The sequence below is a fragment of the Salmo salar genome, chromosome ssa10, assembly GCF_905237065.1.
Source record: "Salmo salar chromosome ssa10, Ssal_v3.1, whole genome shotgun sequence".
Classification (NCBI taxonomy): domain Eukaryota; kingdom Metazoa; phylum Chordata; class Actinopteri; order Salmoniformes; family Salmonidae; genus Salmo; species Salmo salar.
This window is the reverse complement of record NC_059451.1, coordinates 91,122,682-91,135,527: the sequence shown is the minus strand read 5'-3', so window position 1 is coordinate 91,135,527 and position 12,846 is coordinate 91,122,682. Positions and strand designations below refer to the sequence as shown.

The 12,846-nt window shown below is 46.2% G+C and overlaps 1 protein-coding gene across 3 annotated transcripts in view; it reads right to left on the bottom strand.

Moving 5' to 3' along the window:
• The window catches only part of LOC106561152 (talin-2), a 162,389-nt gene that overhangs the window by 20,976 nt on the left and 128,567 nt on the right, over positions 1 to 12,846 (bottom strand). For all 3 annotated transcript variants that reach the window (XM_014124806.2, XM_014124805.2, XM_045688215.1), the window contains 17 exons: positions 12,233 to 12,441; positions 9,962 to 10,081; positions 9,482 to 9,679; positions 8,732 to 8,871; positions 8,048 to 8,141; positions 7,064 to 7,153; positions 6,826 to 6,948; positions 6,464 to 6,607; positions 6,127 to 6,288; positions 5,792 to 5,932; positions 4,948 to 5,129; positions 3,955 to 4,090; positions 3,768 to 3,869; positions 3,490 to 3,660; positions 3,151 to 3,297; positions 644 to 745; positions 405 to 524 (listed from right to left, as the gene is read on the bottom strand). In XM_014124806.2, coding sequence (XP_013980281.2) covers positions 405 to 524; positions 644 to 745; positions 3,151 to 3,297; positions 3,490 to 3,660; positions 3,768 to 3,869; positions 3,955 to 4,090; positions 4,948 to 5,129; positions 5,792 to 5,932; positions 6,127 to 6,288; positions 6,464 to 6,607; positions 6,826 to 6,948; positions 7,064 to 7,153; positions 8,048 to 8,141; positions 8,732 to 8,871; positions 9,482 to 9,679; positions 9,962 to 10,081; positions 12,233 to 12,441 — 2,381 coding nt within the window. The remainder of the gene's footprint in view (positions 1 to 404; positions 525 to 643; positions 746 to 3,150; positions 3,298 to 3,489; positions 3,661 to 3,767; positions 3,870 to 3,954; positions 4,091 to 4,947; positions 5,130 to 5,791; positions 5,933 to 6,126; positions 6,289 to 6,463; positions 6,608 to 6,825; positions 6,949 to 7,063; positions 7,154 to 8,047; positions 8,142 to 8,731; positions 8,872 to 9,481; positions 9,680 to 9,961; positions 10,082 to 12,232; positions 12,442 to 12,846) is intronic.

Sequence of the window (12,846 nt, the reverse complement as noted above, 5' to 3'; positions counted from 1 at the left end):
GAATAAAAGCATATACATATTTAAAAACAATAAGCTACTTATCCTTTTATTTATGAACAGTCTAGCTACATTTCCTTTTACTACTTTACACATTTCATTTGGGATTCCACCCCTGTAAACATCATTTGTAACGATGCCACACGAGTGAAGGAGAGCCATTTCATACATGCACATTTGTTTCCACATTTCCTCTCCTCCCCTCGGTTACCTTTGACCTTTTTCAAAAGGAGGCGAGGAGAGGACCGAGGAAGGGGAAGGAGGACGGAGGAGTTGAGCAAACCAATTAAGAATCTCCCATAGGGCATGCCCATAGGGGCACCACAGAAAAATTATCCCATATTTTAACAGTATCCTTTAACAGTATCCTTTGACAGTGCACCCACAGGCACCACTTGACCTCTCACCTCTTCTGGTTCTGCGGTGGCAGCTGCCAGGCGACCTTGGTGGGCTAACTGGCTGTAGTCTACAGTCACCTGAGAGGCCAGGCCACCCAGCTCCTCTGGACACGTCACTGACTTAGTCATCTGGGGACACAGTCAGAACAAGGTCACAACATGACTGTGATTTAGTTATTTCAGAAATGATGAAGAGGTACATCTATAAGGCTACATTGCATATTTAGGGGGTAGTTGTTCGTGCTCACCATCTCCTGAGTTGTGATGGCGATGGCCTTGGAGTATTTCACCATGGTGGTCTGGTAATCCACAAAGGATCCTTCTGGTTCAGGGGGAGTGCCCTCATCCAACTGCAGAGGGAAAAGCACGACTTGTTTTAATATACTGCTCAAAAAAATAAAGGGAACACTTAAACAACACAAGTCAATCACACTTCTGTGAAATCAAACTGTCCACTTAGGAAGCAACACTGATTGACAATACATTTCACATGCTGTTGTGCAAATGGAATAGACAACAGGTGGAAATTATAGGCAATAAGCAAGACACCCCCAATAAAGGAGTGGTTCTGCAGGTGGAGACCACAGACCACTTCTCAGTTCCTATGCTTCCTGGCTGATATTTTGGTCACTTTTGAATGCTGGCGGTGCTTTCACTCTAGTGGTAGCATGAGACGGAGTCTACAACCCACACAAGTGGCTCAGGTAGTGCAGCTCATCCAGGATGGCACATCAATGCGAGCTGTGGCAAGAAGGTTTGCTGTGTCTGTCAGCGTAGTGTCCAGAGTATGGAGGCGCTACCAGGAGACAGGCCAGTATATCAGGAGACGTGGAGGAGGCCGTAGGAGGGAAACAACCCAGCAGCAGGACCGCTACCTCCGCCTTTGTGCAAGGAGGAGCACTGCCAAAGCCCTGCAAAATGACCTCCAGCAGGCCATAAATGTGCATGCGTCTGCTCAAACGGTCAGAAACAGACTCCATAAGGGTGGTATGAGGGCCCGAGGTCCACAGGTGGGGGTTGTGCTTACAGCCCAACACTGTGCAGGACGTTTGGCATTTGCCAGAGAACACCAAGATTGGCAAATTCGCCACTGGCGCCCTGTGCTCTTCACAGATGAAAGCAGGTTCACACTGAGCACATGTGACAGACGTGACAGAGTCTGGAGACGCCGTGGAGAACGTTCTGCTGCCTGCAACATCCTCCAGCATGACCGGTTTGGCGGTGGGTAAGTCATGGTGTGGGGTGGCATTTCTTTGGGGGGCCACACAGCCCTCCATGTGCTCGCCAGAGGTAGCCTGACTGCCATTAGGTACCGAGATGAGATCCTCAGACCCCTTGTGAGACCATATGCTGGTGTGGTTGGCCCTGGGTTCCTCCTAATGCAAGACAATGCTAGACCTCATGTGGCTGGAGTGTGTCAGCAGTTCCTGCAAGAGGAAGGCATTGATGCTATGGACTGGCTCGCCCGTTCCCCAGACCTGAATCCAATTGAGCACATCTGGGACATCATGTCTCGCTCCATCCACCAACGCCACGTTGCACCACAGACTGTCCAGGAGTTGGTGGATGCTTTAGTCCAGGTCTGGGAGGAGATCCCTCAGGAGACCATCCGCCACCTCATCAGGAGCATGCCCAGGCGTTGTAGGGAGGTCATACAGGCACGTGGAGGCCACACACACTACTGAGCCTCATTTTGACTTGTTTTAAGGACATTACATCAAAGTTGGATCAGCCTGTAGTGTGGTTTTCCACTTTAATTTTGAGTTTGACTCCAAATCCAGACCTCCATGGGTTGATAAATTGGATTTCCATTGATTATTTTTGTGTGATTTTGTTGTCAGCACATTCAACTATGTAAAGAAAAAAGTAGTTCATAAGATTATTTCTTTCATTCAGATCTAGGATGTGTTGTTTAAGTATTCCCTTAATTTTTTTGAGCAGTGTATATTCAACCTAGCTACTTACTGTACATAATCAACACATATGAATTTCAACCAAGCATCTACCACACATTTGAATAAAGCTTTTCTTGAACAGAAATCGAATTCAAAGGGCTGAAAACATATAGAGAACAACATCTGATAGAAGCATTCAGCCAATCAAGAATGCAGGCATAATTTATTATTATCAAGCCTGTGACAGATCTTAGGAGACAGAGGGTGACAGCCAGTGGATGAGTGACAGCTGACAGCTCTGAGGCCTGGACCTGACACTTCCCATCCATCTCACTAATGAGTGTCAATTAGAGGATGTTTCTCTGCCTGCCCACCATGGTGGAGTCATCTTAAAGCAGTAGGAAGAGATGAGTGTTCTCAGCAGAGCTCTACTCCTGAGCTGCTTGGGGCCACAGTACACATGCACATATACACCAGTGGAGTCTGCTGAGGGGAGAATGGCTTCTGAGGGGAGAACGGCTTCAGGATAAACCACGCCGCCTCCTCCGTATTCTAAAAACAACTCTCCATTGGCTGTTCTCTAGCCACAGCCACTGTCCACACAGCTAGTCCCTCCCTTTTGGCTTATAATAATGTACGGAACAGAGCAAATGGAATGGCATCAAACACCTGGAAACCATGCGTTTGACGTATTTGAAACCATTCCACTATTCTGCTCCAGTCATTACCACGAGCCCATTCTTCCCAATTAAGGTGCCACCGACTTCCTGTGATATACTGTACACGTACATGTACACACATACACACTACTACTATACAGTACTACACACCCTACTGTACAGGACACCAGCCCCACTCACCCTGCCCATGGCCTCAGCGATAGCCTCCACCATGCCTCCCACCATGCCGCCCTCACTGGCCGCCTCGTTCAGCGTCACCATGATGTCGTCCACAGCCTCCTTCATCAGCTGGGCAGCCTCTGATATGGCGTCGTGGGTGTGGGCCGCCTGGACACGCAGTAAACACACCAGACCACCGTGGAACTCAAAGATCTTCATCATAACAATACACATGGCTATGCAACTACAACAAGCAATACGATAGATTGTGGAACGAGGTTCACACAAATCTATACTAATTAAGTTTTGCTCCATTGCTCAAACATGGCCTCTGTGCCCTGTGTTGTTCAGTAACATTACCTTAGGGTTTCCACCTCCCTCCTTGGCTGCGTAGAGCATCTGCAAGGCGGACTCTGACAGGGTTTTAGTCTGGTCCAGGATGTTCATCTGCTGCTGCTGGTCGACGATCTTAGAGGCCAGGCCAACAGACGCCACGATGAGGGGCTCAAAGTAGCTGGCCAGCTGGGTCACCTGGGAGAAACAGTATCACGTAACAGTATGAGACACAGATTGAATAAGAGGAGTGTATCTAGGAGACAGGACTTTCTCCCTATAGAGGAATGGTCCCAGACTAGTACCTTGTGTCCCAGCTGGGCAGCTTCACCCCTAGCTGCAGTATTGATAGGATCGATGAGATGTCCAATCTCCTGCACCGACGATGTCAGTTGCTCCTGCAAAGCCTAAGGGGGCAGCAAAGAATTACGATGAGGAAAATGAAAATGAACAAAAAGCAATTATAGTGATGATTTGACAGTTCAAACTTACTTCCAAAGATATGTCATCCCTACATCCCTGTAGGCTCTGGCCCACAGCAGCTAGAGAAGCTTGCTCGATGTCCCGGATACACTTGTTGATGTTATCAATGGAGAAGTCACACTCTCTCTGCCCTGGCGCCTTGTCCCTACCAACAGTATCATGATATATAGGAACAAGGCAGTACTTCTACAAGCAGGTTATTAATGCAGTATCACAGGACCTCAAAGAAGGAAAATCACGTATACTACACTTTTTGTAAACATGGTCTCTAGAGGTTGACCAGATGCAAAATGTTCTGAAGCCTAGGGGCAATTTACTCTGTGTGAGAGATAATGAGAGAAGACACTTCTATTCAAAACTGCAGGAGGGTGTTTCTAAGTATAAGAAAGCTGTCTAAGCAGCACCAGCAGCACAGCAGATCCTCCACGGAACTCTGCCTACTCATCTTTATCAGTGCCCTAGAGCATTCCTCTTCCTATTACATGGGAGGTGGAAACCCAACCACCATAAATTACATGTCAACTCACTGCTCAGTCGAACCGACAATTACTCAGAGATAGCTGAACTCCCCCTCACCCCAGGTCTCAATTTGCCTGGCTACCCATCCACAGCGCTCTGGCCAAACTGACGTTTCTTCTCCACCATGAGTCTGGATTTGCCTCCCTCTCCTACGATTTCTAGAACGCTAACATATTCTGACCGTTTTGATTAGTCCCAGAAACCGATGGGTTGGGTTCAAGAGCCAGCCTACATGACGATGTTATCAACTTTGATACTCTGATTGGATAGATTTCTTAGAGACGATCCGATCGCTGATTAATTTGTTTTGTACAATGCCCTTCACTTTGAAGTCACACAAACAACTTCTAGGATGGCAGATTCTAAATGTATGCAGCGATCGATAGAGCAGTGGAATTATATTCAGGGTGAGTTGTCCGGCAAGGCATTAACAGGATAATATCCAGAGCACCATAGTGCAGAACCAGAGGGGTCTGTGCTGACCTGATGGAGGTGATGAGGCTCTTGATGGAGTCAGAGACGGTGCGGGAGTGCCCAGCCAGGATGGACCAGGTGGGCGGGTCTTTGGGGTTGATGATGAGCGAGCGGGCAGTCTCCAGGAGCAGGGTGGAGCTGTCCAGCATGGAGCAGGCTGAACGCATGATGGGCTCCTGGGCTGCAGAGCCCTGGAAATGGGAAAGAGGGAGGGAGGGGAGGACAGTGAAGGTGATAAAACAACACAGGTTAAAGAACCTCTAACAGCTCAATAGCAACACACTACACAGATGCCATTGATCTCTTACTATTATTATTGTTCTGCTTTACACAGAGATGCAGAGGCACACCTAGAGTCATTATGATGGCAGCTAAAGCCTCCCTCGACAATTAGATTAACAAGATGAAGATTAGAGCAGCTGTGCTGAGAGCGAGAGAGCAGTTAAACACTGCCCTCCAACAGATAACAGTCAACGCTTTTAGGACTGTGTGAGGACTCTTTCTGCTACATTGTAACATAAAATACATCCGATTTCTCCTTGAGCCATTTACCGACATTAAATAAATTAGAGGGAAATGGTGCATCAAACCAATTCCACCAGCTTTCCTGCACTGTACTGGCTCTATATCGGAGGTCCTATTTCAAGGGGATTGAATGCCCTAGTCACCAATGTATTCATGGAATCTGTAGGAGTAGCTTTGCTGTCTCGTTTATATTACAGAACATATGAGGAAGCAGACAAATAAAACAATGTGACAATGTAGACTGAAGAAACCTCTTAGGAGATAAAAAAAATTGTCCTCTGAGCAAGAACTGCATTTTAATTTTCATATAGATAGTGAAAATACGAACCTCATTGCTGATCTGGGCAGGGATACTAGCAAACTCCGGGCTGGAGGAAAATGTGGATAGATTCTCTACAGCCTCGATAAGTGGAGTTGTAGCAACATGGCATCTGTTTCTGTTCTCCTCTGAGAAGTCCCCATCCAAGGCCTGGAAGAAAACAACTGGACATGACCTCCTAAGCCAACACTCCAACTCAGCTACACAATATAGCCATCTGTCTTCATTACAAATGATGGAAATATTTTAAGTGAAACAGAGAACATCAATAAATCTACTTTTCCTGAAGGCACAAAGTACAAGAATACCATTTATGAGTGGACCATGGCAGAGAATACACATGCCTTTATAGTTTTCACGAGGTTGGCCGTGGTGTTTGCAACCTCTTTGGCTGACTGAACAAAGTGTCTCCTGGCCACAGGGTTGGGTGTCTTGGACGAGGCCAGGCGGCAGGCATTGCAAAGAGCTGAGGTATGCTTGGCTACAATCGTCGCTGCGGACAGAACCTAACAAACAAGCAAACACAAACAAAACAAATGACAAACAAAACAGTATAAACATTTCTCTAAAGATGCATATGGTGAGAAGAAGTGTGATGTTATGTTGATGTTCAAATTTAACAATCCATTTGATTAAGTCTCTATTTGTATAATAAATGTCTCACTACATTGGTCTTCTCACCTGAGAGGGGCTGCTGGCTGGGTCCACCAGGTTTTGACAGGCCATCTGAATAGCCTGGTTGGCCCGGGCAAACTGGATTGGATCCACCAGGCCCTCTTGACCTGATTGGCTGTTTGGATCAGACACACCCACTAGGTAGGAGGCCTGCAGTGTGGGGAGAAGGAGAGAGAGGAGAGAGGAATGCTCATGGCTTTGTTTCTGATTTAGAGAGAGGTACCTGTAGGTGCTGTAACTAAACATGAACAGAGGTCTAGAGCTGATAGAGAGTGTTGGTTGTGTGCCAGACCCAGACTTGATAGCAGAGGAGTGGAAGGGAGGCTGTAGGCTCCAGACAGTCAGTCAGTACTAGGCTGGGATCTCACCTGTCCAGCCGCCTCCGTCAACCCACACAGGGCCTTGGATGCCACTCCCACACAATCCCCAAACGCTGGCACGTTGCCCGTCTTACAGTGCTGGGAAATCCCTGCCATGGACTCTCCAAGAACCTGCACATGGGAAAATGGATAGAAACTGTAAGATTACCTCTTCAGCTGTCTATTATGTTAGATATTGCTGATATTTAAAGTCTATGATGCATGTGATTGTTTTGTAAGGCTTTACCTTTGAGTTCTCCATGACACTCTCGATGCAGTCAAAGTAGGAGAGCTCACTGACAGGCTCACTGGGGTTGTCCAGCAATCCTCTCACAGCCTGTACACAGCGGGAGAGGGGCTCAACAATAAGGAGAGCACAAATTGCTGAACCAATCTGATATCCAACTTGGGGGAATTAAAATGTGTGCTGCATGAAAAACAAGTCCAACTGTTTTTAATAGGTCTGTTTTGAAGTCATCTTTAACTTATAGAGGGAAGTCATGTCGCCAAGCATTATTACTTAGTCACTTAGGAGAATAACCCACAGATCTGTTAGTTTCATAAAAGTATAATTAGTGGTACTCCAGGGGTTGAAATGAATGGTGACTGTCATTCAATGTGATGCAGGAGGGATACAGAGACAGACTGGTAATAACAATCAGAGCATGTGAAAAGGAGGGGACATGGGCTGAAGGGGCTCAAGGCACAGAGGAAGTAAACGACTTGGTAATTATTTCCCATGGAGACAGAGCAATGTTGTGCATAAAATAATGTCAATACAGAAACCCTCAGCAACATGCATCTCATTCAGCCGTTAAATATAATCCAATTCATCCGTCATTAATGAATTGTAATGGTAAACCATAGCTTTACAGGATTCAAATCAACACAAAACAAGGCAGCAGTAAATATCTCATTCCCCACGAATGATGCAGCGCCCCCCCTTGAGCCAATCAACGTAATTATGGATCTCTTTGGCAAGACACATCATTTTCCTAAATTTCAACAAAATCAGACTAGTGCTGTCTGCGATATCACATGTGACTAATGTATGAACGTACGAATGTACTAACAGACGGAGACAGATCCACCGTTCCCTCCCTGATTTTATCGTGGGGGGACAAAAAGTCACTACATCAAAACCCTTTACTTCGTGTTGAGATGAAATAAACATGAATATTAGCTAGCCTGAACCTCAAAAGGGTTGTGTAATGTACAGTAAAACAGCTACCTCCAGTTCTCTCAGAGCGTTGTCACACTCCTTCTGGCCCGGTGCCTGCTGGGTACACAGTGTGATGAGCTGATTAATGCTCTCTGTCACCGCTCTGAAACACAAGGGCAGCAGCACAGGGTTTTTCAGCGCTCACATCTCTCTATATACACGCACACGCACACGCACACACTTTTACTTTACACATGCATGGCAGAGCCCATCGCCCCTCTCTCCCTGTGACAATCTCACACTGTACAGGAGTGTGGAGGCTGTGCTTAGTGATTACAGACAAGCTCCAGCCATGGCTTCCATCTGCACAATTAAAGAGAGGGAAGTCAGTCAGGCTCAAAGCCCAGCGGGGCCAGCTGCCTGCCATCTCTCCACCAGGGGGGATTCTACCCTACTATCTCTGTCTATCTCTCAGCCTAGCAACATGCTGTGAAATGGGCCGTACAACCAAAGCAGATATGTTTCATAGAATGGATATAAACTATGATAGTAGTGTACTTGTTTTATGTGGCTTTGAATGAAAACCGAGTCAGAATATACAGTATATGAATATGTTTTTGTTTTAATTGACTTAATCTAAGTCACTCCTTACATTCTTACTTTGTGCTAATGTAGACCTCCTTATACTCAAGTAGTTTGTGATAAGAGACATCCTTATACTATGCCATTCAGCTCCATATTGAGTGGCCTCACCTTGCTGCAGCAGCTAACAGGTTCTTGGCGTTAGCTGCTCCAGGATCCACTGACAGGGACTTGGCTGCCAGAAGGAGCTTGCTGGATGCCATGGAGATGTTCTTCAGGTTGCCAATCACTGTGATCTGGTCCTCTTGGGACTGAAAACGACAAAGTCACAAGACAACTCAGCTGTTTCTTGGAATAAAATATGTTGAAGAGTGGTCAACATGTTAAGACACATCTTTCCAGGAAAATGCAACTGTACTTATTGTCAACAACTGTCCCACTGTCTATCTGGTGGAATGGCCTATGAAACTGGCCTCATGTAAACGGTGTCCCCCACCTCAGCCAGCCAGTCCCCTACTCATTTAAGCCTGATTAAGGCCTGTGTGTCATGCTACATCAACTGCTCTCCCACACAATCTATCCAAATTAATGAGCAAAATAACCAGAACATCATCAAAGATCTCATTACGTCTGACTGTGTTAGTGCTCTCGGGGACAATCATGTGCCTAAGTGAATTAGATGAAAAGGCCTAACTAACAAATGAATCAAAATAGCTTAAGTGCTCAAGCGACAGAAAAATTTGAAGCCACTCAACACGACTACCTCAGAGGCATTTCCATTTTATCCTATTAAATCTAAACCGCTCCTGTCCACCGACAGTATATTCAGGCGTCATAACATTTGTCCAGACCTATTTCACAGGAGAGGAATCAGATATTTCTATGGGGCTGTTGGGACCTGCTACAGATAATGATACCTACTTGAGTGTGTCCAGCCATCTCAACGCCGGCGTCCAGGAACTCATCAAAGTCCTCACTGAATTTCCCAGAAGCCACGGCCAGTTGGCTGCTGGTACCCCGGGAGGAATGGACCACGTCTCCTGCTGAGTGGTTGAGCTCTGCAGCAGTATGGTTCAGCTCACTCTGAGCGTCCTGAAAGGACTTACTGCAGGGGGGGAGCTGGAGACACACAGGAAAAACACAAGTATAGTAGTCCATACATTATTATCAGTATTATTTGTTACATAATAATCCGTATGGTATTTGTGTTATGTTTATGTTAAATTTTTCCTTGGATAGTTGTGAAATGTCTGAGTAGATGATTAATGACTAGAGGTAATATGTGCCAACTGTGTGTTTAGGTTTAGGACAGCATTGACTCTCTATAAGCACTCATGTTCAGATGTATGATAAAATCAACACTCCAAACTGCAGCCTTGCCGGTCTGGCAGCAGGACTCACAGTGTCCACCAGCAGCTTCTTGCTGGCCTCTCCAATGCTTCTTAGGGCCATGTCCACATCCTTCTGGCCAGGCAGGCAGTTCACACAGTTATTCAGAGAGTGGGACACTGCCTTGGCCACCTGCAACACATCACAGATCAGCCTGTCAGTGGGCTGACATTACACATTCTAACCACGCTCCACAGTCACAGAGCACAGCTCTGAGAAGGAAAAACATCTTAAATGCAAATCAGCCTGCAAGCGGAGCACGACAATCCATGTCACTAATTTATGCTACCGTCACAGACATATGCCAACCAATATGTTTATCTCCCAAAGGGCCCTGCTGCAAATAAGCAGTTTTACTGGAGAAGAGCGTTCCTGTGAGCAGGAGACTGAGAAGAGAAAATAGCAACCCTTAAAGCAGATAATTGTTATGGAAAGTAGCAGGGTTTACAAATCGGTTATCATCCAGAATGTAGAGGAGAGGAAAGAGCCCAACAGAAAACACTGTGCTTGGAACATTAACACAACTGTCTGAATAGGACGTCAATACAGGAAGTCTGTCACATGCTGACTAGACCGGGCGCACACGTGTGTCATTGCTTGCATGTTGATTTTGTCCATCCACACCAGACGCGATCAGGACACGCAGGTTTAAATAAATATTAGCAAAACAAACTCTGAACCAACTAAACTCAGCAAAAAAAAGAAACGTCCTCTCACTGTCAACTGCGTTTATTTTCAGCAAACTTAACATGTCTAAATATTTGTATGAACATAAGATTCAACAACTGAGACATAAACTGAACAAGTTCCAAAGACATGTGACTAACAGAAATTGAATAATTTGTCCCTGAACAAAGAGGAGGTAAAAATCAAAAGTAACAGTCAGTATCTGGTGTGGCCAACAGCTGCATTAAGTACTGCAGTGCATCTCCCCCTCATGGACTGATTGAACAGGTCCCAGACGTGCTCAATGGGATTGAGATCCGGGCTCTTCGCTGGCCATGGCAGAACACTGACATTCCTGTCTTGCAGGAAATCACGCACAGAATGAACAGTATGGCTGGTGGCATTGTCATGCTGGATGGTCATGCCAGGATGAGCCTGCAGGAAGGGTACCACATGAGGGAGGAGGATGTCTTCCCTGTAACGCACAGCATTGAGATTGCCTGCAATGACAACAAGCTCAGTCTGATGATGCTGTGACACATTGCCCCAGACCATGACGGACCCTCCACCTCAAAATCGATCCCACTCCAGAGTACAGGCCTCGGTGTAACGCTCATTCCTTCAACGATAAACGCGAATCCGACCATCACCCCTGGTGAGACAAAACCGCGACTCGTCAGTGAAGAGCACTTTGTGCCAGTCCTGTCTGGTCCAGCGACGGTGGATTTGTGCCCATAGGCAACGTTGTTGCCGGTGATGTCTGGTGAGGACCTGCCTTACAACAGGCCTACAAGCCCTCAGTCCAGCCTCTCTCAGCCTATTGCAGACAGTCTGAGCACTGATGGAGGGATTGTGCGTTCCTGGTGTAACTCGGGCAGTTGTTGTTGCCATCCTGTACCTGTCCCACAGGTGTGATGTTCGGATGTACCGATCCTGTGCAGGTGACGTGGTTCATGTTGCTGGCTCTGCGTCCTCTGCCTCCACAGTGCTTAACATTGCACTGGCTTTATACTTAGTCTTTTTATTTAAGTGTTATTTAAATGAAGAGTGAAGTTATTTGGATTTTTACGAATTATCTTTGAAAGACAGGGTCCTGAAAAAGGGACCTTTCTTTTTGTATTGAGTTTATATTAATTTGGTTAAGGTCAAAAAGCATTAAACATTTATGGCAATTTAGCTAGCTAGCTTTTTGTTGCTAGATAATTTGTCCTGGGATATAAACATTGAGTTGTTATTTTACCTGAAATGCACAAGGTCCTCTACTCTGACAATTAATCCACAGATAAAAGGGTAAACCGAGTTAGTTTCTAGTAATCTCTCCTCCTTCAGGCTTCTTCTTCTTGGGACTTTATATGGCGGTTGGCAACTAACGTTAAGGTGCATTACCACCAATTGGACTGGAGTATGGACTTCAGTTCATCTTTCAATCACCCATGTGGGTATATGTTCCTAAAAACCAATGAGGAGATGGGACTTGCAGCACATCAAGCGTCACAAATAGAACCAAGTTCTATTTTAGCGCCTGGCTACGCAGATGCTTGTTGACGCACGCGAGCAGTTTGGATGCGATGATTGAATTACATGTATGTGTACATCAGCATGTCAGGAGTTCCTCACCTGTGCTAGCCTCTGCTGACTCTCTGCGTCGCCGGGGGAGACCAGGGCCTGGTGGGCCTCATGGATGAGCATGGCAGAGCCCTGAATGACGTACTGGGCAGAATCCAACATGGCCGCCGCAGACTGGGGTTCCTTAGTGTTGGCAGCGACACCTCTGGCTGCCTGGGCCAGTGTCCTCAAGGCCTGGGCAGTCTCCCTGGCAGCCACTCCTACACACAACAGAGACAGACAGTGTTGGAGTGAGTGGAAGTCTCGGAGTTGGATTAACAAAGCTAGTCCAGGAAATAATGATGGAAAACCTGGTGTCAACATCCCAGTGTGCCTCATCATTGTTCTTTAAGATGCAGCTAAACAACCTACTGACTCTGGGTAGCTGCATCATGATTTATTCACTAGACAAACTGCAAGCTGAATCTCACTTCCTTTCAATCTCATTATCACTTCACTAAATATAAATAAATACATATAAATATACAAAAATCTCTGAAACTGGAAAAACGTACCTCCCTCACTAGCTTTAAGCACCAGCTGTCAGAGCAGCTCACAGATCACTGCACCTGTACATAGCCCATCTATAATTTAGCCCAAACTACTACCTCTTCCCCTACTGTATT